The following is a 17738-nucleotide window of genomic DNA, read 5'->3' as shown; positions in this document are numbered from 1 at the left end:
CGGAAACATAATCTAAGTTTAGTGATCAACAGTAGAAATAACTAATTTTTTTTTTTTTTATCTACAGTAGTGCTTTGCTTTTTCATTTTTAAACTCTAATCAGTAAAACTGAGAAATGTGTTTTTTGCCCATTAAAATGCATAGAAAAAATTGTTTAAGGGAAAAAAATGCCATACAATGAAAAGAACATATATACATTGTGCTGTACATGAGACCCTATGCACAGCATAATATATAAATATAGCAGCACTCAGGTGATTTTTGTGTTTCCCATCATATTTCATAATGGAATCGATGCGGGTTAGAGTCAGTATTGTCTGGGCACTGCCTCTGTCAGTCAGATTATTGACCCACGTATTTAACAGCGAAAGGCCTTTCTCTCTTCCCTGCATTCAAATTCAAATGCAAAGCGCAAGTGACCTTTGCTGAGGGATAGCTACACCCCACACTAACAATACACATGATTGGAGGGGGATAAGAAACGACTCCCACAGCACAGAGGTCCGTATAGTATAGACAGGGCTTTGCATTGGAGTGCTCTCGACTTTTGGGCCTCACCTCTATATATTTTATCAATTAAAGTTATATGCTTTTACATGTACCTATAAGGTTTGTCCAGATGGACTATTGTGTTGTATGTTTTTTCCCTGGTACCTTTACCTTTCAGATAGTGTGCAGTATTCCATATATGCATTCTGTTGACCCCAGTACTGGAGGTAGGCGTGGACTCTCCCTGTGGGTGCTTCAGCAGAGCATCCCACGAGGGATAATGAGCCTCCACACCTAGTGGTGACTGTTACCTAGTATCCACCAGGTTACACCCCCTGGTACTGCACAGCCAGTGATGGAGAGAAGAGAAGGTACAACTTAGTGCAGTTGGATAGCAGGCTGATATGCAAAAGAAGGATTGTAACTGCAGCAAAGTCCCCAGTATCCGACACTGGCGGGGATCGCCTGATGCACATGCTTGTCTTTCTAGAAAGCCTTCCCTCCCCCACGCCCGTGCAGCACAAAACTTACTTCTACCCATCCTGTAGCGCCTACCGGGTTTCCAGTGTCCTCTGTGTATAGCTTACGGTGTGTCACCTGACCCATCTCAGGTCACGTGACGTGCCAGGAGCCGTGCATGGACACCAGAAAGCCGTTAGGAGCTGCAGGAAGGTTAGAAGACACCGTTCAGAGGCTAAGTCATATTTATTTGCCCTACAATCCCCCAAATTACAGTCCCCGTTATCCCCCTCAGGCATGCCGGTTAGTTGAGACTTCCGATTGCCTGAGTTCCGGATAACAGGGACTTTGCTGTAGCTGTGGTTACTGGCAGGCAGTGATCAATCACACAGCTAGATGGCTTCTATGTAAGGTATACTGCATTGTGCAGCTGCATCATATGCATCCTCTGTCTTTATAGCTGCTAGATTTTACCAGAACACAATATAAAATGAAACACAGGGGTGGGTGGGGCTTGTTATCAGGGGAGGAGCCTGTGACCCTATATCAGGACCACTGTGGCCCTTTTCCCGGAAGGAATCGGTGGAATTATTCCTCAGAGGACACGAAACAATGACAAAAGTCAGACACAGATCTGATTTTTTTTATTGATTTATTTTTTCTTTTCGTACAGCGAAAACAACAAAGTAAAACAACAGGTTACAGGAAAATGAGCAGGAAGCAACAAAAAGGGTAAAATAGGAAACATTGATAAAAAGGAACAATCTCATCATTAGGCTGAAGATCTTCATGAAGATAAAAGTAATAAGGTACGATGCACAATGTTACTGACATTTCCCATTGCTCTCCTTAACCACTTCCGTACCAGCAATCTCTGGCCCCTTGAGGACCAGAGACTGCTAATACCACAAAACAGCGTTTACCGACGAATTGTCGCATATATCCGCTGCTCTCCCTTCTCTGCCATCGCTCGCTATGACGGCTGAGCTCTGTGAGCCGGTCAAGATCCGATTTCACTGGCTCCTGACCCTGTCCATCAATGTGAGCCAATGCGATTGGCTGGAAATGGTTAACGTACATGTTCATATTTTCAGAACCATTTACCACCAATCTATTATCTATCCTGGTGGTACAAGTATCAGTTCTGCCCCACAGGGAGGATGGCAGAGGTTGGAGGGTTAGAGTGCGGCATGTGTGACTGGATCTCTCTGATCTACGTATGGCGTCAGCCGCAGGGACAGTCAGTGAGATGTAAAGGGTTCCAGCTTGTATTCAGCTTGAAATAAAGCCAATCGAAGCACTTCCTTGTAACGCTACCTGGCCTGATTCTAAGCTGCATGAAACGTGCATGCAAGCAAAATATTCTTAGCTTATCACTGACCACCTCCACGCGCAACATGACAGCTAGATCTCTGGTGTTTATCGGTAACACCTTTCCCACACTTCCCTAAGTAAATGAAAACTCAATTCTTAAAGAGTACCCAAGGTGATATGTGACATGATGAGATAGGCATGTGTAAGTACAGTACCAAGCACACAAATAACTAGGCTGTGTTCATTTTTACTGCCTGAAAAAGAGAAAACATTCAGATATGCAAGTGACAGTTTATTTATAGTCTGACTATAGAGTAACTCTCACTGATGATGAATTACAGAGATAAATATCTTGACTGGAAGACAACAGTTTCTGAGTGCAGGGAATTGATCTTAAAAAAAAGGGAATAGTTTATATATTTTTAGCTCTGGGACATGGAAAGACTATGTCATTGAACACAGACAATAAAACATTAAATCTACTTTAACTGCTCTGCGACCGCCTAATGCCGATGGGCAGTCGCAGAGTGGCTCTCCCAGGACCGCCTGATGCCAACTGGCGTCAGGTCCTCGAGGCGGGGATTAGCAGGGAATGCGTGCGCTCATGCGCGTGCATTCCCTGTCGAAGTACACAGCGGGGATCCGTGATCAGCCTACCAGCCGTGATAGGAGCTGGCAGGCTGTTAGGGAAAGAAAAAAATGTTTATTGATATGTACAGCGCTGTGATCTAGTGCAGAGCTGTACAAGGGACAGCCCTGTCACTTATCTGTCCCTCTGATAACCTCACAATCTAAACACATATATAAGCTGATGCCTAAAAAAAGGTTTTTATTTAATTAATAAAAACAAAACAGAAACGAGCAGCAGCAATCAGAGATCTCCAAAAGAAAGCACTGTTAGGGGAAAGAAAAGGAGGTAAGATTCATTTGGGTGCTAAGTTGTATGGCCGAGCAATAAACTGTTAAAGCTGCAGAGTGCTGAATTGTAAAAAAAAAAAAAAAAAAAAAAAAAAATCGCCTGGTCACTAGATGGGTGTAAGCATGCAGTCCTCAAGAGGTTAGGTTTTTAAACACAATTAAACATAAAACTGTGGGGTATCTAAAAAAGTAATTGGTAGGAATAGGAGGATAGATACAATTGTTTATCTCACAAGTTTATTTTCACCTTGGGTTCACTTTGGGCTCTCTGGTATGCAGGAAGGATTCCTCTATTTGCAAACTCTGAGGATGCCAAGAACGGATTCCTCCGCTGCGGAGAAGGGGATCCTTTATCAAACTTCTCCCGCACTATGAATGTCACAGCTGGCCCTCCCCGTGAGGGGTGTCTGAGGAAATGCTCACCCTTCGTAAAGAGACCCCTGAGTAGGGATGGTCAATGAGATACAAATAGAGTTGAGCCGAAATTTTCGTAATTTCGCATTACTAAAATTACGCATGCGAAATTTGCGATTACGATGCGAAATTACGGTAGCGTAATTGCCATTAAAATCGTAATTGAAAATACCGTAAGCGTAATTTTCAACGCGTAATTTCGCGTTTCGTTCATGCCGTAATTTCGCATTAAACGCTACCGTAACGCTCCGTATAATATAAAAAAGCCGCCGACTTTAAGGGTTAATAGCAAAGCCCCCTTAAATGCTAAGAGCCTCAAATTTGGAGAATATATTAAGGAGATCAGGAGGAATAAGAGGAAAATTGTTTTTTTCAAAAAGACCTTATAGTCTTTGAGAAAATCGATGTTACAGTTTCAAAGGAAAAATGTAAACATTTAAAAACCCGCCGACTTTAACGGTTAATAGCAAAGCCTGCTTAAAGTTTAGGAACACCAAATTCCCAGGGTATATTAAGGGGATCAGTGGGAATAAGAGGAAAACATTTTTTTTCAAAAAGACCTTAAAGTTTTTGAGAAAATCGATTTTTAAGTTTCAAGGGCGAAAATGTCTTTTAAATGCGGAAAATGTCCGTTTTTTTGCACAGGTAACAATAGTGTATTATTTTCATTTTCATAGATTCCCCCAAGTGGGAAGAGTTTTACTTACTTCGTTCTGAGTGTGGGAAATATAAAAAAAAAACGACGTGGGGTCCCCCCTCCCAGACCTCTTTAACCCCTTGTCCCCCATGCAGGCTGGGATAGCCAGAATGCGGAGCACCGGCTGCGTGGGGCTCCGCACCCTGACTATACCAGCCCGCATGGTCCATGGATTGGGGGGTCTCGGAAGGGGAGGGGCAGCCAAGCTTTCCCCTCCCCCTCCGAGCCCTTGTCCAATCCAAGGACAAGGGGCTCTTCTCCACCTCCGATGGGCGGTGGAGGTGGAGGCCGCGATTTCCTGGGGGGGGGGGGGGGGGGGGTTCATGGTGGAATCTGGGAGTCCCCTTTAAAAAGGGGTCCCCCAGATGCCCACCCCCCCTCCCAGGAGAAATGAGTATAGAGGTACTTGTACCCCTTACCCATTTCCTTTAAGAGTTAAAGTAAATAAACACACAAACACTTAGAAAAAGTATTTTAATTGAACAAAAAACATAACCATGAAAAAAGTCCTTTAATATTCTTAATTAACCATTAATACTTACCTGTCCCTTTAAATAAATGATCCCTCGCAATATCCTCGGAAATGTTCTATCAGTTACAATGTAACAAAGTTATTACAATGTAACAACTTTGTTACATTGTAACTACGCCGCACCCGACGTCACTCGCCGCCGCCGCCGCGTCTGTGCTGCACGGACCCGACAGAGCTCTGAGCTATAGCTCAGATAGCTCAGAGCTCTCTAAGCATCTTTGTATCTGGGCTCCAAGGAGCCCCATTGGTCCTTAGCAGACCAATGGGGTTCCTTCTGATTTAAAGGAACCCCATTGGTCTGCTAAGGACCAATGGGGCTCCTTGGAGCCCAAATACAAAGATGCTTAGAGAGCTCAGAGCTCTGTCGGGTCCGTGCAGCACAGACGCGGCGGCGAGTGACGTCGGGTGCGGCGTAGTTACAATGTAACAAAGTTGTTACATTGTAATAACTTTGTTACATTGTAACTGATAGAACATTTCCGAGGATATTGCGAGGGATCATTTATTTAAAGGGACAGGTAAGTATTAATGGTTAATTAAGAATATTAAAGGACTTTTTTCATGGTTATGTTTTTTGTTCAATTAAAATACTTTTTCTAAGTGTCTGTGTGTTTATTTACTTTTAACTCTTAAAGGAAATGGGTAAGGGGTACAAGTACCTCTATACTCATTTCTCCTGGGAGGGGGGGTGGGCATCTGGGGGACCCCTTTTTAAAGGGGACTCCCAGATTCCACCATGAACCCCCCCCCCCCCAGGAAATCGCGGCCTCCACCGCCCATCGGAGGTGGAGAAGAGCCCCTTGTCCTTGGATTGGACAAGGGCTCGGAGGGGGAGGGGAAAGCTTGGCTGCCCCTCCCCTTCCGAGACCCCCCAATCCATGGACCATGCGGGCTGGTATAGTCAGGGTGCGGAGCCCCACGCGGCCGGTGCTCCGCATTCTGGCTATCCCAGCCTGCATGGGGGACAAGGGGTTAAAGAGGTCTGGGAGGGGGGACCCCACATCGTTTTTTTTTATATTTCCCACACTCAGAACGAAGTAGAGTAAAACTCTTCTCACTTGGGGGAATCTATGAAAATAACACACTATTGTTACCTGTGCAAAAAAAACTGACATTTTCCGCATTTAAAAGACATTTTCGCCCTTGAAACTTAAAAATCGATTTTCTCAAAAACTATAAGGTCTTTTTGAAAAAAAATGTTTTCCTCTTATTCCCACTGATCCCCTTAATATACCCTGGGAATTTGGTGTTCCTAAACTTTAAGCAGGCTTTGCTATTAACCGTTAAAGTCGTCGGGTTTTTAAATGTTTAAATTTTTCCTTTGAAACTTTAACATCGATTTTCTCAAAAACTATAAGGTCTTTTTGAAAAAAAAAATTTTCCTCTTATTCCTCCTGATCTCCTTAATATATTCTCCAAATTTGAGGCTCTTAGCATTTAAGGGGGCTTTGCTATTAACCCTTAAAGTCGGCGGCTACCTAACATTGATACATGCGTCAACTTTTCCGCTTGGGAGCATGGCCATACGCATTAATTTCGTAATACCGACTGTAATGCGAAAATTACGCGAAAATTACGCTTACGCGAAATTTCGCGAAATCCTTCTTCATTACGATTATGTACTTACGGCCATAATCGTAATTACACTAATTACGCGAAATTTCGCGAAATCGTAATTAGGTCATTACGCTCATCTCTAGATACAAATAATGAGATGAGATTCAAATAATGCAAATCATTATTTTTTTACATACACATTTATGTAGCTTAAAAATTATCCAATCAAATCCTTCTGAAGTAAAATTCAATAGGTCCATTTTCAGGCTGCATAAATATGCATACAACATTTGCATAAACCTGCATCAGCTAGAAATCATTTGCATCTCACTGATCCTCCCGACTTCTCAAGTCTGTCTGCAGATTCCTTATATAAAGCAAAACATTTTATGCAATCTGAACAGGAAAAATGATGATAGTTCCTGTGACTTTTCAGCTGAACAAGAAGGTCATTTTCCTTCCAACATGAACAAGTAAGTTGAGTGACTTCTCTGAAACCTTAAAGGATACCCGAACTGACATTTGACATAATGAGATAGACATGTGTATGTACAGTGCCTAGCACACAAATAACTATGCCGCATTCCTTTTTTTCTTTCTCTGCCTGAAAGAGTAAATATAAGGTATGCAAGTGGCTGACTCAGTCCTGACTCAGACAGAAAGTGACTACAGTGTGACCCTCACTGATCAGAAATTCCAACTATAAAACACTTTCATAGCAGAAAATGGCTTCTGAGAGCAAGAAAGAGGTAAAAAAGGGGAATTTCTTATCAGTGAGGGTCACACTGTAGTCACTTCCTGTCTGAGTCAGGACTGAGTCAGCCACTTACATACCTGATCTTTAACTCTTTCAGGCAGAGAAAGAAAAAAGGAACAAAGCATAGTTATTGGTGTGCTAGGCACTGTACATACACATGTCTATCTCATTATGTCACATGTCACTTCGAGTATCCTTTAAAGCAGCAAGGTCAGCCATACTATGCCAGGAAAAAAAACACATACATAAGTAGGTTATTACTTGCTCTACTTCCATAACATATGTATTGCACTGTTCATATTTTAATTTCAGTGAATTTTATGTAGTAAATAAAGAGAAAACTGCTCCTGGCAATTGCCATTTTTATTCCCTCTGACTGAAGCCAATCCTGATGTAATTTCCTCCCTTACTCTTTTTGTTTCTCATACTCTGCACTGTCATAGCTAACTTGCTTTGTAAACACATGTGAGCACAGCATAGATCAGATTTCAGCAGCTCACTGAACTGCCCTCAGCCAATCAGTGAGGAGCAGGAATGTGGGAGGGGAGATGACAAGCTTCCTTCTCATCAGCAATGTACCAAATAGAGCCAGGCTGACTAAGATAAGATTTATTACAACAGAAACATTTCTGATTAGACTGGAGTGCTTGCAATGCAGGGTGCAATGCATGTGATGTTCCAGGCTTCATAATGAACACAGTGCAGTGGGTAAATAGAGTCAGACTGATCCTTATTCCAAACTCACTGCAAATACCATAAAACTGGGATCAGCATATGCGTTAGCATTTTATTAAGTTTCTTGGCACTCGCCACACTGTATCAAATTGCTGCAGAGCCTTTAAATGTGTCTAAGCTATTCATGTAAAACATTTCCCACACTCTGAACATCAAACGGTCTGCCTACAACCATGAGTTCTTAGATGTCCAAGATGACCTCCTTTACAATGGAAACCTTTCCCTTATTCTAAGCAAGACAACTGACGATCTTTTGCGTGTCTGTTCACATGCCGAAGTAAAACCGCTTTCTGACTAAAGCTCCTCCCACAATCTGAACAGGAAAACGGTCGTTCACCTGTGTGACTTCTCTGGTGTGTAAGAAGGTGGCTTTTCCGAATGTAAGCTTTCCCACACTCTGAGCATGAAAACGGACGCTCGCCAGTATGAATACGCAGATGTTGACGAAGGTGTGATTTAAGATTGAAACCTTTCCCACATTCTGAACAAGTAAATTGACGATCGTCCAGGTGCCCTCTCTGGTGCATAAGTAGACCCTGTTTATTGACAAAAGATTTCCCACATTCTGAACACGAAAAAGGCCGTTCACCTGTGTGATTCTTCTGGTGCGCTACGAGATGACGTTTCCGAATGAATGTTTTCTCACACTCTGAGCATGAATAAGGACGTTCCCCGGTGTGATTTTGCAGGTGTCTAAGAAGAATGCTTTTATAAATAAAAGATTTCCCACACACTGAACAGGAAAAAGGAACCTTATCAGCGTGCTTCCTCTGATGGGTGACAAGATGCGATTTCTTTGCAAAATATTTATCACATTCAGAACATCGAAACTTCTTATCCTCTCCATGTCTGACATTAAGAGATTTACCAGAAGATTCCTCAGAATCAGACGGGTCATGTGGCCGCTTCTGACTGTGACCTCCTGGATGGGTATTTGGGGTACCAGGATAGGATCTGTCAGAAGATTCTTCAGGATTAGAGGGATCTGGTGATCTCTCCTCATGGTAAAGTCTCTGATGTCTATTTCCGGTAAGGGGGTTTCTTCCTGGGGAACATTGTGTGATGCCATTATCTTCTGCAGCATCATCTGGAGGGGGGATAAGGCGTCCCTCTGAGGGGCTCCAGACATACTGTCCATCTGTTGGAGAAATATTAATATTAGTAGTAGTATAGTATATTCATGTTCCATACATTGATGTAATGTATACCAGTAATGATATTATATAGAGGAATGGAGATGGGTCTTTAATATGATGTACAGTATCTCCCCCTCATTTGTTGGTACTATGATGTTATACTGAGGAATGGAGATGGGTCTTTCATATGGTGTACAGTATCCCCTCCTCATTTGTTGGTACTATGATGTTATACTGAGGAATGGAGATGGGTCTTTCATATGGTGTACAGTATCCCCTCCTCATTTGTTGGTACTGTGATGTTATACTGAGGAATGGAGATGGGCCTTTCATATGGTGTACAGTATCTCCTCCTCATTTGTTGGTACTATGATGTTATACTGAGGAATGGAGATGGGCCTTTCATATGGTGTACAGTATCTCCCCCTCATTTGTTGGTGCTATGATGTTATACTGAGGAATGGAGATGGGCCTCTCATATGGTGTACAGTATCTCCTCCTCATTTGTTGGCACTATGATGTTATACTGAGGAATGGAGATGGGCCTTTCATATGGTGTACAGTATCTCCTCCTCATTTGTTGGTGCTATTATTATTATTATTATTATTTTTTATTTATATAGCGCCAACATCTTCCGTAGCGCTGTACATAGTACAAACAAATAATGGGGAACAAATATACATAAGAAATACAAGACACTGTACAGTCATGACATTGAATAGAATAAGTACAGATACATACATAGTTGATATGTAGTTGGTACATATACATATGTTAAAATTACAGCAGTATGAGAAACACTAGGGGGAGGTCCCTGCCCTTGCGAGCTTACAATCTAGAGGGTAGTGGGGAGGAAACAAAGGGGAAGGAAACACCAGGATTAGTGGGTGAGCCAGTGTGCCTTCAGTTTTGCCTATAGCAAATTATAGGCTTGTCTGAACAGGTGTGTTTTCAGAGTACGTTTGAAGGTTTCCAGACTCGTGGCATGACGAACCGGCTGAGGGAGAGAGTTCCAAAGGAGAGGGACCGCCCGTGAGAAGTCTTGGATGCGAGAGTGAGAGGAGGTGACTAGGCTGGAGGACAAAAGGGTCTCCTGTGAGGAACGGAGGGTCCGAGCGGGGAGGTATCTGGAGATTAAAGAGGAAATGTATGGAGGCGACAGCTTGTGTAGAGCTTTGTATGCAAGTGTGAGAAGTTTAAACTGGATCCTTTGGGCAACTGGTAACCAATGGAGGGATTGGTATGATGTTATACTGAGGAAAGGAGATGGGCCTTTCATATGGTGTACAGTATCTCCTCCTCATTTGTTGGTGCTATGATGTTATACTGAGGAATGGAGATGGGCCTTTCATATGGTGTACAGTATCTCCTCCTCATTTGTTGGTGCTATGATGTTATACTGAGGAATGGAGATGGGCCTTTCATATGGTGTACAGTATCTCCTCAACATTTGTTGGCTCTATGATGTTATACTGAGGAATGGAGACAAGCCTTTCATATGGTGTACAGTATCCCCTCCTCATTTGTTGGTGCTATGATGTTATACTGAGGAAGAGAGATGGGCCTTTCATATGGTGTACAGTATCTCCTCCTCATTTGTTGGTGCTATGATGTTATACTGAGGAATGGAGATAAGCCTTTCATATGGTGTACAGTATCTCCTCCTCATTTGTTGGTACGATTATGTTATACTGAGGAATGGAGATGGGCCTTTCATATGGTGTACAGTATCTCCTCCTCATCTGTTGGTGCTATGATGTTATACTGAGGAATGGAGATGGGCCTTTCATATGGTGTACAGTATCTCCTCCTCATGTGTTGGTACTGTGATGTTATACTGAGGAAAGGAGATGGGCCTTTCATATGGTGTACAGTATCTCCTCCTCATTTGTTGGTACTATGATGTTATACTGAGGAAAGGAGATGGGCCTTTCATATGGTGTACAGTATCTCCTCCTCATTTGTTGGTGCTATGATGTTATACTGAGGAATGGAGATGGGCCTTTCATATGGAGTACAGTATATCCTCCTCATTTGTTGGTACTATGATGTTATACTGGGGAATGGAGATGGGCCTTTCATATGGTGTACAGTATCTCCTCCTCATTTGTTGGTGCTATGATGTTATACTGAGGAATGGAGATGGGCCTTTCATATGGTGTACAGTATCTCCCCCTCATTTGTTGGTACTATGATGTTATACTGAGGAATGGAGATGGGCCTCTCATATGGTGTACAGTATCTCCTCCTCATCTGTTGGTGCTATGATGTTATACTGAGGAATGGAGATGGGCCTTTCATATGGTGTACAGTATCTCCTCCTCATTTGTTGGTGCTATGATGTTATACTGAGGAATGGAGATGGGCCTTTCATATGGTGTACAGTACCTCCTCCTCATTTGTTGGTACTATGATGTTATACTGGGGAATGGAGATGGGCCTTTCATATGGTGTACAGTATCTTTTCCTCATTTGTTGGTACTATGATGTTATACTGAGGAATGGAGATGGACCTTTCATATGGTGTACAGTATCTCCTCCTCATTTGTTGGTGCTATGATGTTATACTGAGGAATGGAGATGGGCCTTTCATATGGTGTACAGTATCTCCTCCTCATTTGTTGGTGCTATGATGTTATACTGAGGAATGGAGATGGGCCTTTCATATGGTGTACAGTATCTCCCCCTCATTTGTTGGTACTATGATGTTATACTGAGGAATGGAGATGGGCCTCTCATATGGTGTACAGTATCTCCTCCTCATCTGTTGGTGCTATGATGTTATACTGAGGAATGGAGATGGGCCTTTCATATGGTGTACAGTATCTCCTCCTCATTTGTTGGTGCTATGATGTTATACTGAGGAATGGAGATGGGCCTTTCATATGGTGTACAGTCTCTCCTCCTCATTTGTTGGTACTATGATGTTATACTGGGGAATGGAGATGGGCCTTTCATATGGTGTACAGTATCTCCTCCTCATTTGTTGGTGCTATGATGTTATACTGAGGAATGGAGATGGACCTTTCATATGGTGTACAGTATCTCCTCCTCATTTGTTGGTGCTATGATGTTATACTGAGGAATGGAGATGGACCTTTCATATGGTGTACAGTATCTCCTCCTCATGTGTTGGTACTGTGATGTTATACTGAGGAATGGAGATGGGCCTTTCATATGGTGTACAGTATCTCCACCTCATTTGGTGGTGCTATGATGTTATACTGAGGAATGTAGATGAGCCTTTCATACAGCATCCTTATTTGTTTGGAACATCGGGCTTGACTCATTAAGCTGCACTGCTTAACCACTTGCCGACCGCACGCTTATACCGTGCGTCGGCAAAGTGGCAGCTGCAGGACCAGCGACGCAGTACTGCGTCGCCAGCTGCAGCTTAATTAATCAAGAAGCAGCCGCTCGCGCGAGCGGCTGCTTCTTGTCAAATCACGGCGGGGGGCTCCGTGAATAGCCTGCGGGCCGCCGATGGCGGCTCGCAGGCTAGATGTAAACACAAGCGGAAATAATCCGCTTTGTTTACATTTGTACGGCGCTGCTGCGCAGCAGCGCCGTAAGGCAGATCGGCGATCCCCGGCCAATCAGCGGCCGGGGATCGCCGCCATGTGACAGAAGACAGCCTGTCACTGGCTGCACAGGACGGATAGCGTCCTGTGCAGCCCAGATCTCCGGGGGGAGCAGGTAGGAGAGGGAGGGGGGAGAATGTCGCCGCGGGGGGGGCTTTGAGGTGCCCCCCCCGCAACATGCCAGACAGGAGGAGCGATCAGACCCCCCCTGCACATCATCCCCCTAGTGGGGAAAAAAGGGGGGCGATCTGATCGCTCTGTGTGGCCGCGGATCTGTGCTGGGGGCTGCAGAGCCCACCCAGCACAGATCCAAACAAACAGCGCTGGTCCTTAAGGGGGGGTAAAGGGTGGGTCCTCAAGTGGTTAAAGAGGAACGGTCGCGAAAATCTTAAAATTTAAAACACATACAAATAAGAAGTACATTTCTCCCAGAGTAAAATGAGCCATAAATTACTTCTCTGCTATGGTACTGTCACTTACAGTAGGTAGTAGAAACGTAACATTACAGACAGATTTTGGACTAGCTCATCTTCTCATAGGGAGGTTCTCAGAGTTTTCTTTATTTTTAAAAGCACTTAGTGAATGGCAGTCGATCCGTCCAACTGCCAAAATAGTATGGAACGAGCAGGGAGGCTGGCCAGCATCTTTGTATAAATCTTTTTCAGGGAATGTCTTTACAAAGAATAAAGGCCATGCTGAGAATCCCCTATGGAGAGATGGACTAGCCCAAAACCTGTCGGTAATGTCAGATTTCTACTACTCACTGTAAGTGACAGCAACATAGCATAGAAGTAATTTATGGCTCATTTTACTCTGGGAGAAATGTACTTCTTATTTGTATGCGTTTTAAATTCTAAGATTTTTTTGTGACACTTCCTCTTTAAGCATCACAGCTTAAAATGAAGGAGCAGCCACTATGCACGCCTTACATAGCAGTACACGTTGCAACATAAGGAGCGTGCCTTCCTTAGTTACGTGCATGGCTTGCATAGCAACACGCGTAACTTTAAATGCGGGTGGTTTCTGTGAAGTATCGCGACTGAGAAACTTCACTAGCGGCCGCTACTATGTTAGTTAACATAGTAGCGGCGGTAGTGAAGTATCTTGGTCACGATATTTCACAGAAACCACCCGCAGAGTTACACGTGTTGCTATGTAAGCCGCTCCTTCACATAAAGCTGCAATGCTTAAGCAGTGCAGCTTAATGAATCAAGCCCAGTGTTCATAGACACACATTACTTCTCTGTGGCCACATAATCACCCCACACCATGAAGCTCAGTCGGGTTTAGTATCCTGGAAATACAAAGCAGAATGAGAATAAGATTACAGCTACGTCTGGCTAATTAATGTGAATGTGGGAGACACTGGGGGAAAGTACATCATGTATGATGGTGAGTGACAAACATTTCCTGGACAGATTACTGGGTTCATTTGTGCAGAGTTCATCCAAACTCACCTAAGATTAATACTAAAGAAAACATTAAAGGACAACTGAAGTGGGAAGACTAGGGAGGCTGCCATGCTTACGTCCTTTTAAACAATACCAGTTGCCTGGCAGCCCTACTGGTCTGTTTGGCTGCAGTAGCGTCTGAATAACGCCAGAAACAAGCATTCAGTTAATCTGTCAGTTCTGACTATATCAGAAACACAGGATCTGCTGCATGCTTGTTCAGGGTCTATGGTTAAAAGTATTAGAGGCAGAGGGTCAGCAGGGCTGCCAGGCAACTGGTATTGCTTAACCACTTTTATCCATGTCCTCTGTGACTTCTTCTAAGCCACGAGTCAGTAGATATAAGTCTTGTAGCAGAAGCGGTGCTGTGCAGGATTGGGCTTGCTCCTGTGCACATTTCTGGCACTATCTGATGGAGCACTAATTGGTGAATGGGAATATATGTTTCCTGAGCTAATGAGATTGATTTATACCATTAAAAATACTTTTATTTTCTCAGTTCATAGTGAAATAAAAACACTCTGTAGCAGTATTTCAGTATCAAATATCTTCACCATAAATTGTGACAGGAACATAATCTAAGTTTTGTGATAAGCTGTAAGAATAGCCAAACAAAATTTGTGTTTTTTTTATCTACAGTAGCACTTTTTATTTTTAAACTGGAATTGCTAAAACTGAGAAATAATGTGTTTTTTTTCTATTTTTTTTTCCTTGTTTTCCCATTAAAATTCATAGATTAATTGTCTTGAAAAAAACAATATATATTTCATTTCTGTGTCATAAGTAGGGATAAAGTTATTTCTGATTAAATAAGGACATAGCTAAACTGTCAAAACTGCTCTGGTCCATAAGTGGGAAACAAGGTCTAGATGCGAAGTGGTTAAAAGGAAATAAACATGGCAGCTTCCATAAACCTCTCTCTTCAGTTGTTGAAGTGGCAGACGCCTATATTTCCTTTGTTTAATCTTTATTATTCAGTTTCATCCAGTGCCTATTACTTACCTGTGCTGATATATAAAGATTTTTCCTTTTTATTTGTCCTCCTCCTGTAACCCTCCTCTGTAGACTGCTGACCACTCCTCACATACAGCTCTTCTTCTTCTTCTTCCTCCTCCTCCTCATCCTCCTCCTCTTTGATTGCAACCCTTATAAATTCACTCTCTTCCATGGTCTGCTGATCACCACTCACATACGTCTCTTCTTCCTCCTCTTTAAACTCAGTTTTCAAATCAAACAGTCCATCATCCTAAATCCACAGAATAGTAGAAATGAAAACGTTTAACACATTAGCACTAATGAACTTAATCTCTAAAACTAAAAAATATAAGCTCATACAATTTGTAGGGAGATTTAAGCTCTAGACCTCCAACTTCACCTACCTGATAATGGTGGGGGATGGTGGGGTCTTCCTGTGGAGAATCCTGGGAGTAAAGAGGACTTGTACAACTCTCTGATGGGTTACTGTTACTGGATCCATCTGTAGGAAACACACACACTGACTGAATACATTGTCTCTATGTGATTGTCAGATGATGAGGGATCTAGGTGGACCGTCCGTACTGCTCTCTCCTTTAATGCAATGAAAATCTCCTCTTACCCGGTGATGAGATGGGCAGCTGATTCTCCATCATGGTGTCCTTGTAGAGGTCCACGAGTCCTTCTAAATACTGCCACTCCTGCATGGAGAAAAAGACGGTGATATCTTGATACCTTATAGGAACCTGACACACACAATGATACAGTCACAGTCCTTCCTTAGGATAAAGCAGAGACTGCTGATGAGGGAGAGATACAGGCATATGAAATAAAACATACATTATTTTTCAATTCTAAGGGTTTCCACATCAGGACACAATAAAAAAAATCATCTGGTGCTTTGCAAGTCTTAAAGGAAATCAGAGACAAACTTAATTCAAAAGATTTATGCATACCTGGAGCTTCCTCCAGCCCTATAGTACTGCATAGGCGCAGTAATATTCTCTGCCGGAGAGTGCACTGCGCTTGTGTCCAGCTGGCTGTGTCTGCCGAAGGTACGGGACCCAGTACCGGAGCTGGAGAAGACTGAGGACGGCGGCGTGGGAGCGATCCATGCGGATGGGGCTGGAGGAAGCTCCAGGTATGTATAAATCTTTTAATTAAGCTGGTCTCTGGTACACTTTAAAATTAGGTAAATACAACCTCACATGAAGGATAACACATGACACTACAGCCTTATATATTTAAAATAGACTAAGCCAAGATGCAGACGCACTGGGTGCTCTGTACACCCATATCAACATCATATGAGTTAAGAGGGTAAGTGGCTGTCAGGTGCTGCTAATCTAATGTGTTTTATTAATTCATCAGCAAGTGTGACCACCTCTACAAAAGGGAAACATTTTGGCAGTTTGCTGGTCTAGAGCATTAAGCTGTTTGTTATTACAATGCCAAGGAAGAAAGACATCAGCAATGATCCTAGAGAAGCAATTGTTGGTGCCTATCATTCTGGGCAGGGATATAAGGACATTTCCAAACAAGTCCTTTATTCCACAGTGAAAAAGAATATTCAGAAGAGGAGAACATTCCAGACAGCTTCTAATCTTCTTGGGAGTGGCTATCCCAGCAAATTCACCCAAAGGTCAGACTGAGCAACGCTCAAAGGGATTGCAAAAACCCAAGAGCTCCATGTCAGAGTATGCAGACCCTAGTTAGCATGAGATTAACCTCCCTGGCAGTCCATTAAAACCGCCAGGGGCAGTGCAGCACTATTTTTTTAAATCATGTAGCTAGCCTAGCACTAGCTACATGACAGCCGCTGTGCAGCAGCATCCCCCCACCCTCTCCGATCGCCTCCGGCGATCAAGCCGTCCGGAAATCCCGTTCTGAACGTCGTGACGTCAAAGGGAGTCCCGATCCACCCCTCAGCGCAATGATTGGCCAGGCAGCGCATGGGGTCGGGGAGGGCCGCGGGTAGCGGCGAATCGGCACAGCGGCGATCGGGCAGTACACGCAGCTAGCAAAGTGCTAGCTAGCGGCGATAGGGCAGTACACGCAGCTAGCAAAGTGCTAGCTGCGTGTAACCAAAAATAAAAAAAGTTATGCAAATCGGCCCAGCAGGGCCTGAGAAATCCTCCTTCGCGGCATAGCCCGAGCTCGGGCTTCCCGCCAGGTAGGTTAAGCATTATTAAGATTTGATACTTGCCCGGGGGCTTCCTCCCGCCCCACAAACACGTGGGAGTCCCATGCCGTCCTCTCAGTGACGTCAGTTTTGGTCTACGACGCATGCGCAGTAGGTCCCCAGACTGGATGCAACTAAGCAAGTTACCGGGGCTGATCGCGGCCGAATGGCAGACTGCGGGAGGACGGTGGGGGACTCATACATATTTATGGGGTGGGAGGAAGCCCCGGGTAAGCATTAAATTTTACTACCGCTTGATCTCTCACAGACAAGACCATAGTGGAAATATTTGGCTATAGTATACAGAGCCACCTAGATCAGCACAAATACCTCTTTCAACTGTGAAGTACAGTGGTAAAGGGGAGGGGTGGGGGTAATTTGGCCCTTTCTTGCACACAACTTAATGACTGCCATGTGACACCAGGTCACAAGTCCTTGACCAGGACTTGTGACCTGGTGTCACATGGCAGTCATTAAGTTGATCATGAACTTCTGTGCATAACTTAGGGTTAGACACCGACAGAGGGGTTTCAGGGTTCG

General features: G+C 43.6%; 1 protein-coding gene across 1 annotated transcript in view; it reads right to left on the bottom strand.

Moving 5' to 3' along the window:
- Window positions 1-17402, bottom strand: part of LOC137537065 (uncharacterized) — a 338736-nt gene extending 321334 nt beyond the window's left edge. Inside the window, exons 1-5 of the mRNA XM_068259210.1 lie at window positions 17346-17402; window positions 15639-15762; window positions 15421-15518; window positions 15044-15287; window positions 8098-9010 (exon numbers count right to left, since the gene is read on the bottom strand). Of these exons, the coding sequence (XP_068115311.1) occupies window positions 8098-9010; window positions 15044-15287; window positions 15421-15518; window positions 15639-15762; window positions 17346-17402 (1436 nt within the window). The remainder of the gene's footprint in view (window positions 1-8097; window positions 9011-15043; window positions 15288-15420; window positions 15519-15638; window positions 15763-17345) is intronic.
- Window positions 17403-17738: the final 336 nt, after the last annotated feature.

The sequence above is a fragment of the Hyperolius riggenbachi genome, chromosome 10 (assembly GCF_040937935.1).
Source record: "Hyperolius riggenbachi isolate aHypRig1 chromosome 10, aHypRig1.pri, whole genome shotgun sequence".
In the NCBI taxonomy this organism is placed as follows: domain Eukaryota; kingdom Metazoa; phylum Chordata; class Amphibia; order Anura; family Hyperoliidae; genus Hyperolius; species Hyperolius riggenbachi.
Note: the sequence above shows the minus strand (reverse complement) of the source record. Positions and strands in the feature narration are given on the sequence as shown.